General features: G+C 33.7%; 1 protein-coding gene across 3 annotated transcripts in view; it reads left to right on the forward strand.

The window, feature by feature from the left end:
- LOC136027400 (LIM and senescent cell antigen-like-containing domain protein 1) overlaps positions 1-14412 on the forward strand; it is a 55009-nt gene that overhangs the window by 24802 nt on the left and 15795 nt on the right. For all 3 annotated transcript variants that reach the window (XM_065704620.1, XM_065704617.1, XM_065704618.1), the window contains exons 5-6: positions 2599-2791; positions 7882-8023. In XM_065704620.1, the coding sequence (XP_065560692.1) occupies positions 2599-2791; positions 7882-8023 (335 nt within the window). The remainder of the gene's footprint in view (positions 1-2598; positions 2792-7881; positions 8024-14412) is intronic.

Consider the following 14412-nt stretch of genomic DNA (forward strand, 5'->3'; position numbering starts at 1 on the left):
TTATATTATATTAGTTAAATGATTTATTAAATCATTTAACTTATTCATTTGTTTGATTTATTTCATAAATTATTAAAATAGTTATTTAATAATATTAAATAATAAAATATTAAATTATTTTAGAATAACTAATTATTTTAATGATTTATTTTAAATGATAAGTTTAAAGAATGAAAGGTAGACATTTAAGAATTAGCAAAATGTATATCTCGAACACTTCATATTTACTTTCAAAATCTAATTTGGGCAAAATAGGCCTAGGTTGGCTCGGGAGTACGCTAAGAGTACGTCCCCGGTGATATTTCCAATTATTTGCGTGTGTACTTCAAATTCAAAAGGAATTAACTATGAACCTAGAACGGTTTATTAACTAATGCTTTAATACCCCATTAAAGTTACTACTATACTACTTCTACTACTATTATTAAAGCTACTACTACTACTACCGCTGCTGCTAGTATTACCACTAAAACTGCTGCTACTACTACTACTATTACTTCTTCCACTTCTGCTTTTACTAATTTCTATTGTGAGTAATTTTAATTGGTAACGAGCAGAATATGAAAAATATGAGTGTTGATGCACTAACATTCATTAGTTCTTATCAGATTGGGTCTATTTGAAAAAGTTTGGAAAAATAGGAAAACAAGTCTGTGAACCAAGATTAGAATATTGGAAGCTACAGTGATTAAACTATGATTTTTAATTATAAAAAAAGCATTACAAATAAACTCAATATTATTTATTCCCTTCTTTTGGTACTTCTTAATTATTAAATTAGAATTAGAATTATAAAAAAAAAACCTTACAAATAGACTCAATGCTATTTATCTCCTTCTTTTGGTACTTGTTAATAATTAAATTGTAATTAAATTAAACTATTTTTAATTATAAAAAAAGAATTACAAATAAACTCAATACTATTCATTCCCTTCTTTTGGTACTTATTAATCATTAAATTGTAATGAAATGAAATTATAATTGTTAGTTATTAAAAAGCGTTACAATTATACTCAATGCTATATATCCCTTTCTCTTGGTACTTGTTAATTTTTAAATTCTAATTATTAATCATAAAAGAAAGCTTTACAAATAAACTCAATGCTATTTGTCCCTTTCTTTTGGTACTTGTTAATAATTAATTTTGTTTTAATTAAATAAATTTTAATTGTTGGTTATGAAAAAAAAGAATTACGAATAAACTCAATGCTATTTATGCCTTTCTAGTGTTGATGTACTACAACATTCATTAATTCTTATTAGATTTGGTCTAGTTGAAAAAGTTCGGAAAAATAGGAAAACAAGTCTGTGAACCAGGATTAGAATATTGGAAGCTACAGTGATTAGACTATAATTTTTAATTATAAAAAAGTATTACAAATAAACTCAATACTATTTATCCCCTTCTTTTGGTACTTGTTAATCATTAAATTATAATTAAATTAAATTATAGCTGTTAATTATAAAAAAAGTATTACAAATAAACTCAATACTATTTATCCCTTTTTTAGTACTTGTTAATTATTAAATTATAATTTTCAATTATAAAAAAAAACCTTACAAATAAACTCAATACTATTTATTTCCTTCTTATGGTACTTGTTAATCATTAAATTAAACCATAATTGTTAATAATGAAAAAGCATTACAATTAAACTCAATGCAATATAACCACTTCTCTTGGTACTTGTTAATTATTAAATCCTAATTATTAATTATAAAAGAAAACGTTACAAATAAACTCGATGTTATTTATCCCTTTCTTTTGGTACTTGTTAATAATTAATTTTTTTTAATTAAATAAAATTAAAATTATTGATTATAAAAAAAAGAATTACAAATAAACTCAATATTATTTATTCCTATCTTTTGGTACTTGTTAATAATTGAATTTTTTAATTAAATGACATTAAAATTGTTGATTTTGAAAAAAAGAATTACAAATAAATCAGTGTTATTTATAAATAATTTTGGTACTTATTAATTATTCAGAACACACACACGAGGTCTTACTTGAATGTAAGATCTGAGAAAACCGGTTTCATAGCCACAAAGACAAGTGACGGGTGACAGAATACATTGCACTTGTATAATTTAGGCTATATATTTGCAAATTGTGGGGTGGGTAAAGTATAGTGGTCTGCATACAGAATGTATAGCTACAGTTATTCTGCATAATATAAGTAAGAATTGCTTTCTAACTTAACGTTGTCCAAATTCTTCACCAAAAACCGGTTTTCATAGATCTACAGATCAAAATTTTTGAGTGTGTATTGAAGAATTAACAAGTGCCCAAAAAAGGGGGATAAATAGCGTTGAGTTTATTTGTAATTATTTTATAATTAACAATTATAATTCAATTATAATTTAATAATTAATAAGTATCCTCCTGTTTTATTGTTTATTCCTAAAAGAGTAAGCGATTTACATGGAAATTATAGAAATTAACAAAAACTAGGACCTGTTTCGTAAACGTTTTTAGAATTTTGGAAGGGATGAGTTCAAATCTCCCATGTGTATGAACATGTCAGCTTTAATAATGTTGTGCATTTACTCATTTTTTTTTCCCTATATCATATGTATTCATTCCATTTTCAGGTGAATTTGTAATTGGTCGTGTAATAAAGGCTATGAATGCTAACTGGCATCCGCATTGCTTCCGCTGTGAAATGTGTGACAAGGAATTGGCAGATTTGGGATTTATTAAGAACCAAAACCGCTCTCTTTGCCATGAGTGCAATGCAAGAGTCAAAGCCGCCTCAATGGGGAAACATATATGTCATAAATGCCAGTAAGTTATATTCAATTGAATAAGTCTATAAAATTTCATGACACTCAAACAGTAAATTACATATTTATATATGCAGGGACGTTGTTTTCGGGGGGGGGGGGGCAAGTGGGGCAGTTACCGCCCAATAATCTGGAGAAAAAATTGTTATATAGCCCATGTCCCTTGACTCTCCGGATATAGACCCCTCTTGCCCTTCCCCCCATAAAGATGCTAAAGTTACGCCTCAGTATATATGTATAGCCACCCCATTCAACGCGACTTGTAAATCTCCATAAGAATTAAAAAGTCAATAGGAAATAGAAAGTTCAAAGATAATTGGGGCTATATTCAATAGATCTTGTTTTTTTTTTTTTTTTTTTTTTGTTTTTTTTTTTTTTTTTTTAATTGGTGGTTTTATATATATATATATATATATATATATATATATATATATATATATATATATATATATATATATATATATATATATATATATATATATATATATATATATATATATATATATATATATATATATATATATGTATATATATAACTACTTGTTAATTTTGTACTTGTTAATTAGTAAATTATGATTAAATTAGACTATAATTGTTAATTACGAAAAAGCATTACAAATATACTCAATGCTATTAATATATTATTGTATTAAATTAAAATAAAAAGGTTTAAATTATAATTATATATATATATATATATATATATATATATATATATATATATATATATATATATATATATATATAACATGTCTTTCGTTTGCAGACTTCAGACAACAGGAAAAACAAAAAATCTAATGAATATATAGCCTATCTGTATATTTGGTGACCACCAACGACATGATAGTAATTCCAAAGGGATGTAGCTCCAGTATTTTATTGGGGGGGGCAAGAGGTGTCTATATTCGGAGATTCAAGGGGCTCGGGCTATATAACAGTTTTTACTCCAAATTATTGGGGGGCATCTGCCCCCCCCCTTCTTGCCCCTCCCAAACGACACCACTGAAGTCCAATAAATAAATCGTCCAAAGAAATTGAATAAAAATTGATTTATCCTTTCCATTAAGCAGGAGCAATTCATGCCTCCATTTTTCATTACGAGTTTTCGTTTGTTCGAATTCAATTTTTTTTTTTTTTTTTTATGAAAAGTGGGATAAGAACTTGCATGCATAGAAATCCGGCTAATGACCTGAACAGGATGGGGACCTGTATATTTTCGGTCCTGTTATGTTCTGTCAGTTTATATACTTTGCCTACGGATTATTTTAGATACCTGATTGACTGACCGTATCTCAAACAGTAAGCGGTATGAAAAAAGTCATTCAATCGTGCTTTCTAGAACTATAGTGAGCGAAAGATTTAGGTGCCTAAGCCACGTTCTGTGGATGAAGGATGACATATTTCCAAAGATTATCCTTGTCGGGCAAACGTCTAGGGCTATACGAAAGTAGGTCGTCCTCGGTTGGGATGGGAGGAAGTCGTAAGGAAAGATTTAGGGGAAATGGAAAGTTCCTGGGGGGAAAGAGGGAGGCTTTGAATATATTGGGATGGAGGAGGAGTGTGCGTAGCTGTCTTTGTCTCAGGCGGCTTAGTGCTGTAGTTAATTGTTAGTAGTAGTAGTAGTAGTTGAGGAAAGGGCAGCCCGCTTTCCTCGTATACGGAGTAATTCTGTTTGATTTAATTTTCAGTGTTGCTCTTTATTTTATAGAATGGCCAAGGGAGTGACAAAGCTCGGCCATGGATGTGAGAGAGATCTTTAAAATGTAGGATCTAGGCCTAGACAGATATAGAGGATATACAGGCCTAGAGGAGATATACAGGCCTATAGAAGAGATTTTTATTGCTGTGCAAAACTTCCATCCGAGTATAAAACAAAAATTCAAAAGGGAGTGTTGAGAGCAAGATACTCAACTCTTAAATAAACCTTGGGAATTTCGGGGAGGGCTGGACCCCTTGGGTCTCTCTGCTAAATACGCCACATTCCCAAATGGGGTGAGAGGATGCCATGGGAAAAGGTTTAAGGGAAATAGAAACTTCTTGGGAGAGTGTAAATAGGGAGGACTTGAGTAGACTGGAACCGAGGAGGAGTGTGCGTAGCTGTGTTGTCCTTAGGTGGCGTGGTAGTGTAGCTAGTCGTTGTTAGTAATAGTAGAAGTAAAAGAAAAGTTTAGCTGACCATTTTCTTTCCTCTCTTACACTCATGTAGACCTTTCTTCTTTCGTTTATTATTATTTTGCTGTAGAGACCCTTTAGGATTTTAAGTACCAGTAAAATAAAACCTGGTTATTTCAATTGGTTAAGTGGAAATTTACGCAACTATATATATCATACCAATTAGGAAGAATAAGAAATTATTTTTTCAATGAAAAAGACCTCCATAAGCAGTTTTGCAGTTTTCGATGACTGTGGTTGCAAGGACATATCCAGGATTTTCGCTTGGGAGGGGGGAGGTTATTTGTTGAAGAGGGTTTACAAAAAAATTGAAAAACGAAGGAAAAATTTGTCTATAAGCATTTTTGTTCCGTTTCTAGTAGGCGTTTTTTCTGGGGGGGGGGGGGCGACAACCCCCCACCCACCCTGGATACCTCCTTGCTGTGGTACAAAATTTGAAAAAGGAAAGGTAGATAAAAAATCACCAAAAAACTAGCTGAATAGACATAACATCAAACAACTTAGTAGAATTAGCTCTTCTTTGCTTTTGGGAATCAATAAATTACAGCCAGGGGTTTAATTTACTATGGGGCAGCAGGGGGAGGGAGTAAGTGCTTCCTCCAGACACAAGTCCCCCCCCCTCAGCTGAAATTTTACTTTCTGCAAAAAGATCTTGTCAAAATTAAGATAAGCCTGCATAATTCAAGTATCTAGAGAAATAGGTCAGATTTCGTTAGTACATCTTTGTCTTTATGGTAATATATTACTTGTTTTTTACTTTTCACTGTTATTTTCACTTGATTTGGGAAAATTGGCTCCAACCTCAACCCCCCCCCCCAGGATTCGACGAAATTATGCCACTGGTTGTGGCTTTGTGACGTCTTTCAAATTTATATTACCTTCGTAAAAGATAGGCTTACCTCTATTTTTTTATAGACCTAATTCCTAATTTTATATTTACCTAATAATACCTATTTACCCTAATATCTAATTATAAAACCTAATACCTAATTATAAAACTTTATATCTATGTACCTAATTATATTTAATTTGTATTGACCTAATAAATTTTGCAATTCTGGCCTCCCTACCCCTGCTGACATTTTTTTTTTTTTTTTATCGAAAAGTGGAAATTTTGGAAATATTTTTTGTTGTGGAAATTTTTGAAGGTTTTTTTTTTTTAATCGATCCTCTTCACGAACGAATCTATAAAGAAAATCGCCTCAAGCTTCATCTTCTCGAAATCAGTGTGTCCATAGATCTCTCTTGGAAAACCGATCTCGACCAGGTGAGAATGTTCTGGGCAAGGAATCTGAGAACCGCCATTTGCTGCAAAAATCTTCTACCACTAGGCATGATCAACCCACTTTACAAGTCTTGCATCAGACCCATAGCTGAGTATGGATGCTTGTTGTATTCTGGTGCTCCGAAAACGTTATTTGCACTACTCCAAAAGATCCAAAATAGGGCTTATATAACAGGTTCAGTCGTTTCCTCCGACTCTCCGGTCTGTTACTGAGAGGCTTGATGTTATATCGAAGGCAGATTCCTACAAGCACATAAATTCATCTCCTTCTTTAGAGCTCTCTCTCGTATGTGCCCCCCCCCCATTGTCCAAGCGACCAGCCAGACACGAAGGCACAGAGCTCGGTTCTACGGTTGGCACGCTGAGAAATGAGTATTTTCACTCGACGTTGCACTTCCATCTTGAATGATCTTTCTTGGGAATTTATCTTTAAAAGTTTCTTTGTTGACTCCTTAAAAGAAGGTTCAGCAGTCACTTAAAACCTCGATAAAAGTCTAGCAGCAAATCAGATATTTAAATATATCTGGGGCTGCAAATTTAGTAATAAAAAAAACTTTATATAAACGATTTTCTTTAGATAAATAAAAATTCAAGACCTCTACTCCAACGTGTCAACCCGAGATTCCCCAAGCCAAACGCTAAAAGAGACGGATAATAGGTTCCGTTTGTCTTCAGTTTTTAATTTGGTTCTTGTGACACTTAGATCTTTTTTCTGTTTTTCAAAAATGTACCATTTTCTCTTCTCTCGTCTTGAAATCAGAAGCTTTTGATAATGCTCTTTTTACAGTGTCACGAAAGTTTATAGAAATTATGGTGATCGACAGACTCATTTTTGTAGCAGATAAAAAACTCTGGAGTGAGTTTTTTTTTAGCTTCTTTTTACACACGGCTATGTAAAAGAAAAATCATGATCTGATAGTGACAATTCTCCATGAATTCTATAAAAAAAAATTCCCAAAATACATTTTGAAACAGAACCAATAGTTGGAGTCAGGCACTTACGCACGGATACGTGGATGGAAGGGGAACTTAAACCCTTTGTCCTTTTCCCACTCCACCTTAAAATTCTTAATATTTATTTTGTTTCCCACGTAATATTCTGTTGTTCGTCTATTTTCTTTTTTAATTTGACCCACCTCATCCAAAATATTATGTCCAATTTGGAGTAAATTAATCTGCACGGAGTGGTTGGAATAAATCTTAATTAGACAAGTCATTAATTTCTTGCATTGAAAGTTGTTACTCTTTTTATTTAGCTTTCTCAGTTTTTTTGGGAAATATTTTATTGCATTGACGCAAATTTTGGCACATTTTCTTTGGTTTTTGTTTTCCATAACGTATAATAGATTTCTCCCTAGGATAAATGGGATTAGTCCAGTGGAAATATTGGGATAATAATTCCTTAATTCCTTAATGAGATTGATCCCGTATATGCAACTGTAATTTCTTTCTCTTTTTAGTTCTTTGATTGATGATCAGCCACTGATCATCAATGTTTTTGTTTTCCATAACGTATAATAGATTTCTCCCTAGATAAATGGGATTAGTCTAGTGGAAATATTGGGATAATAATTCCTTAATTCCTTAATGAGATTGATCCCGTATATGCAACTGTAATTTCTTTCTCTTTTTAGTTCTTTGATTGATGATCAGCCACTGAAGTTCCGCGGAGAACCTTACCACCCTTACCATTTCAATTGCACAGCTTGTGGTGTTGAATTAACTGCAGAAGCCCGGGAAGTTAAGAGTCGTCCTGGCTATTCTGCCAATGAAATGGTAAGCCATTCTACAAATATTAGCAAAAATCGTAACGCTTTATTTGGGAAATGGTATGAAATAATTTACCCCCTTCCCCAAAATGCAAAGTCCCCCCCCCCCCGGTAAAAAATGCTTCACATAAAAACTAAACACTACTACTAACAGTTCATCGCATCACCAAGCCACCTAAAGCCAACACAGCTACACACGCTCCCCCTCCATCTCAAAAACTAACCACGGTTTTTTAATCAAATCTATTGATTGCAAGGAATTTCTATAATGATAAATAGTCACTTTCCTTTCGGCAGAAAAAAGAAAACGCCCATAATCTCTTGTGAGTCTCTAAAATTCTATTGGCTAATCTCCGGCCTCCGGGTTTCTGTAGCATGTAAAGCATCACGTTATGTTTTCTGCATTAGCTTTTGGCTGAATACATCTCACCCTTTTTTGATAATCTTTTAAACATAAAATAGTTGTTGATTAAAGTACCCGATGTTAAAATACCTAAACAAGATGCTCAAATAGTATCTAAGAAAGAAGAGAATGTTTCACGGTTGTGCATATGATTGACTTGAAAGCAACGAGCCTCTCACTCTGACTAGATTATAATACATTTTTATGCTTTGTATTTTTATTTTTTTATTTATAATTTATTTTTTCTTATTTTTGTGACATGATCTCTGCTCTCCATGGAAACTGGTACCGCCAGTACTATAGCACCACGTTATAAAAGTGATTATTTTTACTTATTTTTACGACCTGATCTCTGCTCTCCATGGAAACTGGTACCGCCAATACTATAGTATCACTTTATAAAAGTACCTACTGTTAAAATACTCCAATAAGATACTCAAAAACTCAAATAGTACTTAAAGAAGAACAGAATGTTTCACGGTTGTGCATTTGATTCACTCGAAAAAAACTTGTAAGCCAATTTCCAAGAAAATTCCTAATCAGGCCCACAAAGCTTATAACAGACAATTTTATAAAATATTCTTTTCTAATCACACCCTGAGAGGCGATAATTAGAGGTCATTTAATTATTTATTCACCCCCACCATAAAAAAATTCATACTTACTAAAAAGCATTCCATCAATACAGTCTTAAACAAACAAATACTGTTATCAAACAGTTCGTGGTAACGAACTGTAGTAAGAAGCGACCCGGTTCAATAGTAACCGAAACTCTAAAAAACAAAACTTGGATACCAATAGCTACGTCAAAAGAATAACATTTTGATCCTGATTTTAAACATATAAATTTCATCAAGTTTGGTCTTACCCATAAAAAATTACGAGCTTGACAAAATTTGCCTTATTTTAGAAAATACGGGGAAACACCCCCTAAAAGTCATAGAATCCTAAAAAAAATCACACCATCAGATTCATCGTATCAGAGAACCCTACTGTAAAAGTTTCAAGCTCCTAGGGGTGATTGTGTTGACTCAGTGGTCCTAGAATGTTGTGTGTCTAACGGAAATTAAAAGTTCTAGTGCCCTTTTTAAATGACCAAAAAAATTGGAGGACACCTAGGCCCCCTCCCACACACATCCTATTTTTTATTCACCACATCCCACACATCCATTTTTTCCCCAAAATCACCGTATCAAAATTTTTAGATAGCCATTCTGTTCAGTTTAGTCGAAAACCTAATAACTATGTCTTTGGGGACGACTTAATCCCCCACAGTCTCCGGGGGATAGCCTGGAAGTTAATAACTTTGACTATTGTTTACATATAGTAATGATTATTATGAAGTGTACAGGCGTTTTCAGGGGAACTTTTTCGCGTTGGGGTTTATCATGAGAGAAGAGAATTTCCATGAAGGGGGCACAGGGTTTTCTAGCATTGTTAAAAAAAAAATAAATAAAAAAAAACAATGAGAAAATAAATAAAAAAAAATCACCTGGAAGTAATGAGTAGCATTAAAACTTAAAACGTTCATAAAATATAACGTATATAAGGGGGTTCGTCTCCCTCACAATACCTTGCTCTTTACGCTAAAGTATTTTTAGTTTTAACCATTTATTCTACGGCCTTTGTCATTCAGGGGTCATTCTTAAAGATTTGGGATAAAATTCAAGCTTTAGTGTAAAGAGCGACGTATTGACGACGCGGCAAATACGTAATATACGTCATATACGTAATAAAAACAGAAATATAGAAGTTCGTTACGTAAGTTAATTCGTAAGGTACGTATGTTTATTACTAACAAAAACGTTCGTATAAAAAATAAAATAATCTAGTTGCATTTTTAAGTACCCAGAAATCGGAGGGCAACTAGGCCTCTTCCCCGTCCCCCTTTTATTATCAAAATCATCCGATCAAAACTATGAAGAAGCCATTTAGCAAAAAAAAAAATAACATGCAAATTTCGTTTCAATTATTCATGTGCGGTGAGCCAAAATCAAAACATGCATTAATTCAAAAACGTTCGGAAATTAAATAAAAAAACAAGTTTTTTTAACTGCAAGTAACGAGCGACATTAAAACTTAAAACGAACAGAAATTACTCCGTATATGAAAGGGGCTTTTCCCCTCGACACCCCGCTCCTTACGCTAAAGTTTTTTACTGTTTTAAAAAGTAGAGTTGCGAGAAAGAATCAAACTTTAGCGCAAGGAGCGGGGTGTCGAGGAGGAAAAGCCCCTTTCATATACGGAGTAATTTCTGTTCGTTTTAAGTTTTAATGTCGCTCCTTACTTTCATTTCAAAAAACTTGTTTTTTTTTATTCAATTTTTGAAAGTTTTTGAATTAATGCATGTCTGATTTTGGCTCTCCGTACATAAATTATTAAAATGAAATTTGCATATTAATTCTTTTTTTGGCTAAATGGCTTTCTCTTAGTTTTGATCAGACGATTTTGAGAAATAAGGGGTGGGGAAGGAGGCCTAGTTGCCCTCAAATTTTTCGGTTACTTAAAAAGGCAACTAGATCTTTTAATTTTTAACGAACGTTTTTATTAGTAAAAAAAAAATACGTAACTTAAGAATTAACTTACGTAATAAACTTTTATATTCTTATATTTTTGATTATATATATGAGAGGGTTAGTCCCCTCGTTAATCCCTTGCTCTTCACACTAAATCTTGTTTTGTCCCAATTCTTTAAGAATGACCCCTGAATCAGAAAGGCCGTAGAATAAATAGTTGAAATTACTTAAAAATTTTTAGCATAAAGAGCGAAGTATTTATCTCCTCCTAAATATCTCGCTCTTTATGCTAAAGTATTTTTAGAACCCCTCATATACGTAATAATCTCTGTTCGTTTTAAGTTTTAATGCTTCTCCTTACTTTCAATTGAAAAAACTTTTTCATGTTTATATTTTCATTGTTTTTTTTTTATAGTAATGCTAGAAAGTCCTGTGCCCTTTTCATTGAATTTCTCTTCCCCCATGAAATATTCCTCCAAGGAAAGATCCTCCCATATAGCCCCCTCCCCTGAACCCCACACCCAAACCAAAAAAAAATCCCCCTGATAACGTCGGTACACTTCCCAGTAACTATTACTGTATGTAAACATTGGTCAAAGTTTGTAACTTGCAGCCCCTCCCCCAGGGATTGTGGGGGGTAAGTCATCCCCAAAGACAAAGTTATTATGGTTTTCGACTATGCGGAACAAAATGGCTATTTCAAGATTTTGATCCGTTGACTTTGAGAAAACAAATGAGCGTGGGAGGGGGCCTAGGTGCCCTCCAATTTTTTTGGTCACTTAAAAAGGGCACTAGAACTTTTTATTCCCGTTAGAATGAGCCCTCTTGCAACACTCTAGGACCACTTGGTCGATACGATGACCCCTGGGAAAAAAAAAACAAACAAAAAAACAAGTAAACAGGCATTTGTGTTTGTCTTCTGGCAAAAAATTCGAAATTCCACATTTTTGTAGATTGGACCTTGAAATTTTTTCTATAGGGTTCTCTGATACGCTGAATGCGATGGTGCAATTTTCGTTAAGATCCTATGACTTTTAGGGGGTGTTACCCCCTATTTTCTAAAATAAGGCAAATTTTCTCAGGCTCGTAACTTTTGATGACAACGACTAAATTTGATGAAACTTATATATTTAAAATCAGCATAAAAATCCGATTCTTTTGATATATCTTTTAGCATCAAAATTCCGTTTTTTAAAGTTTCGTTTACTATTGAGCCGGGTCGCTCCTTACTACAGTTACCACGTTACCACGAACTGTTTGATTATATTATATATTTATAATTTTTATATTAACTTGAGTTCCAATTTTAACTCTCCCTCTTGAAACATAAAATCGCGAAGAAAGGAAGAAAACGAGGACAACTAGACCTACGTTGCCTGGGCAACGTGAAGTGTTGCGGCAACCTTTGTCCGGCTTCGCCGATTAAAGTGTTGCGAGAGCAACACTTTGGTTTTGTTTCTTCGCTATCGGTTAAATGCTGAAGTTGTCAAAACTATCAAAGCATTCACAACGACATATTCAAAGCAGAACACAATCAGTAATCACATGATCAAATTCTTCAGCGTTGAAAAAACAACAGCAAAAGAATATCGGAAGAAGGGACTAAATTGAGTTTGCAGCCAGTTGAACTTTATCCTTTTCAATCGTAGACATCGTGACCGATGGAAACTTGGAACATTATCTTATATAATCTTGGTATTATAAAGCTATCTGTAACTTTTCAGGATCAAAAGACCATGGATGTGTACCAATTTGCCGATTAAAGTGTTGCGAGAGCAACACTTTGGTTTTGTTTCTTCGCTATCGGTTAAATGCTGAAGTTGTCAAAACTATCAAATCATTCAAAACGGCATGTTCAAAGCAGAACACAATCAGTAATCACATGATCAAATTCTTCAGCTTTGAAAAAACAACAGCAAAAGAATATCGGAAGAAGGGATTAAATTGAGTTTGCAGCCAGTTGAACTTTATCCTTTTCAATCGTAGACATCGTGACCGATGGAAACTTGGAACATTATCTTATATAATCTTTGTATTATAAAGCTATCTGTAACTTTTCAGGATCAAAAGACCATAGATGTGTACCAATTTGCACAAATTTGTAGCCCTTCATGAGCCTCCTCTAGCAACCGATTCTTACTTACAAGTCCCTCTCCCGTGATATACATCAAGTTTACCGGAAACAAATATTGGGTACACCAACTAGCAAAAGTTGCAAACCCCTCGTCGCTGAAGATCATTGTAGCGTAACAGCTGATTATTACTTACAACTCCCCTACATGTCTTACAATCAGGAACCAAGTTGTTCTTACCATCAATTACACCAGAAACAGATAATAGGTACACCAATCAGCAAAAGTTGCAAACCCCTCATTGCCAAAGATGATTATAAGCTAATAGTCGACTGTTGCTTGAAAGTCCCCAGCATATCTCACAATTAGTATCGGCCTATTTTTGGTTTAAGTGTGTACCTTACCACTGAAGTTGTCAACCCCTTGAAACTTTCAAACTGATGTATCTCATGAAGGAATTTTTGTACCAAAAAATGGATGATTTATACTTTGATCAGCTCATCAAGGTCAATCGATTGCCGTTGAAAAAAAAATTCTATCTGTCTTAGTTCAAAAGTTGACTTTTTTGCTGGAGGCGAACTTTCTAACACCACCACTTAAGAAGGAGCAAAGGATAAGCTCTAATTTCATTAGCAATGAGAGAACTTTTAATGTTTAAGAGGCATATCTGATACCATTTCTTTATTGCAATCCCAAGTAGAAAAAAAAGAATGGTAAAGTCAGCTGAAATCACGAACAGAAATGGGTAGAAACAATAGATGGCAGCACTTTCATACCCATGGGAAAATAGCACTTTTTTGTTTCTGTAAATTTTTCTATTTATCACTCAAAGAAGATATTTTGGCTGTGGGGCCGGGGAACTGCCGCATATATTTAACACTTATAGATTTAGTCCATCTTCAATTTGAAATTGGTGCCTGCCTGCTTGCCTGCCTGCTAGAACGGAGCTTTTTACTCGAAAGCAGAAGCATGATTTGATGAAACAAAAGCTTGGCTGCACAACTTCAGATACTCCTTTCTGACATAGGCTATACAACTCCACTTCACTTTGCACACCATAGGCTCTGGCTCGAGGACAAGCAAAAACCATCCTTTTTGGCCCCAGGCAAGAGTTCTACGGAGCTTTCCAAAATGTAATGTCATATTCATCAATCCGGCCTGAGGTCCACACTTTCCGTAACAACCGCACAGGTTAGACCCTTACCAGTTTCCAGGAATAAGCTGAGATAGACGGCATAGGAAAAAAAAACAAAAAAAAACGGGACAAAACCAAAGTGTTGCTCTCGCAACACAATAAATAGCCGGTGAACAAATTTAGAAGTGGTGCAAATACTTCGGTCAAGACCTACGCTTGACCGTCCTCAGTACAGAATAAAACTAATAAAAATATAAAAAACCAAACCCT

Source organism: Artemia franciscana, chromosome 5 (genome assembly GCF_032884065.1).
Source record: "Artemia franciscana chromosome 5, ASM3288406v1, whole genome shotgun sequence".
Classification (NCBI taxonomy): domain Eukaryota; kingdom Metazoa; phylum Arthropoda; class Branchiopoda; order Anostraca; family Artemiidae; genus Artemia; species Artemia franciscana.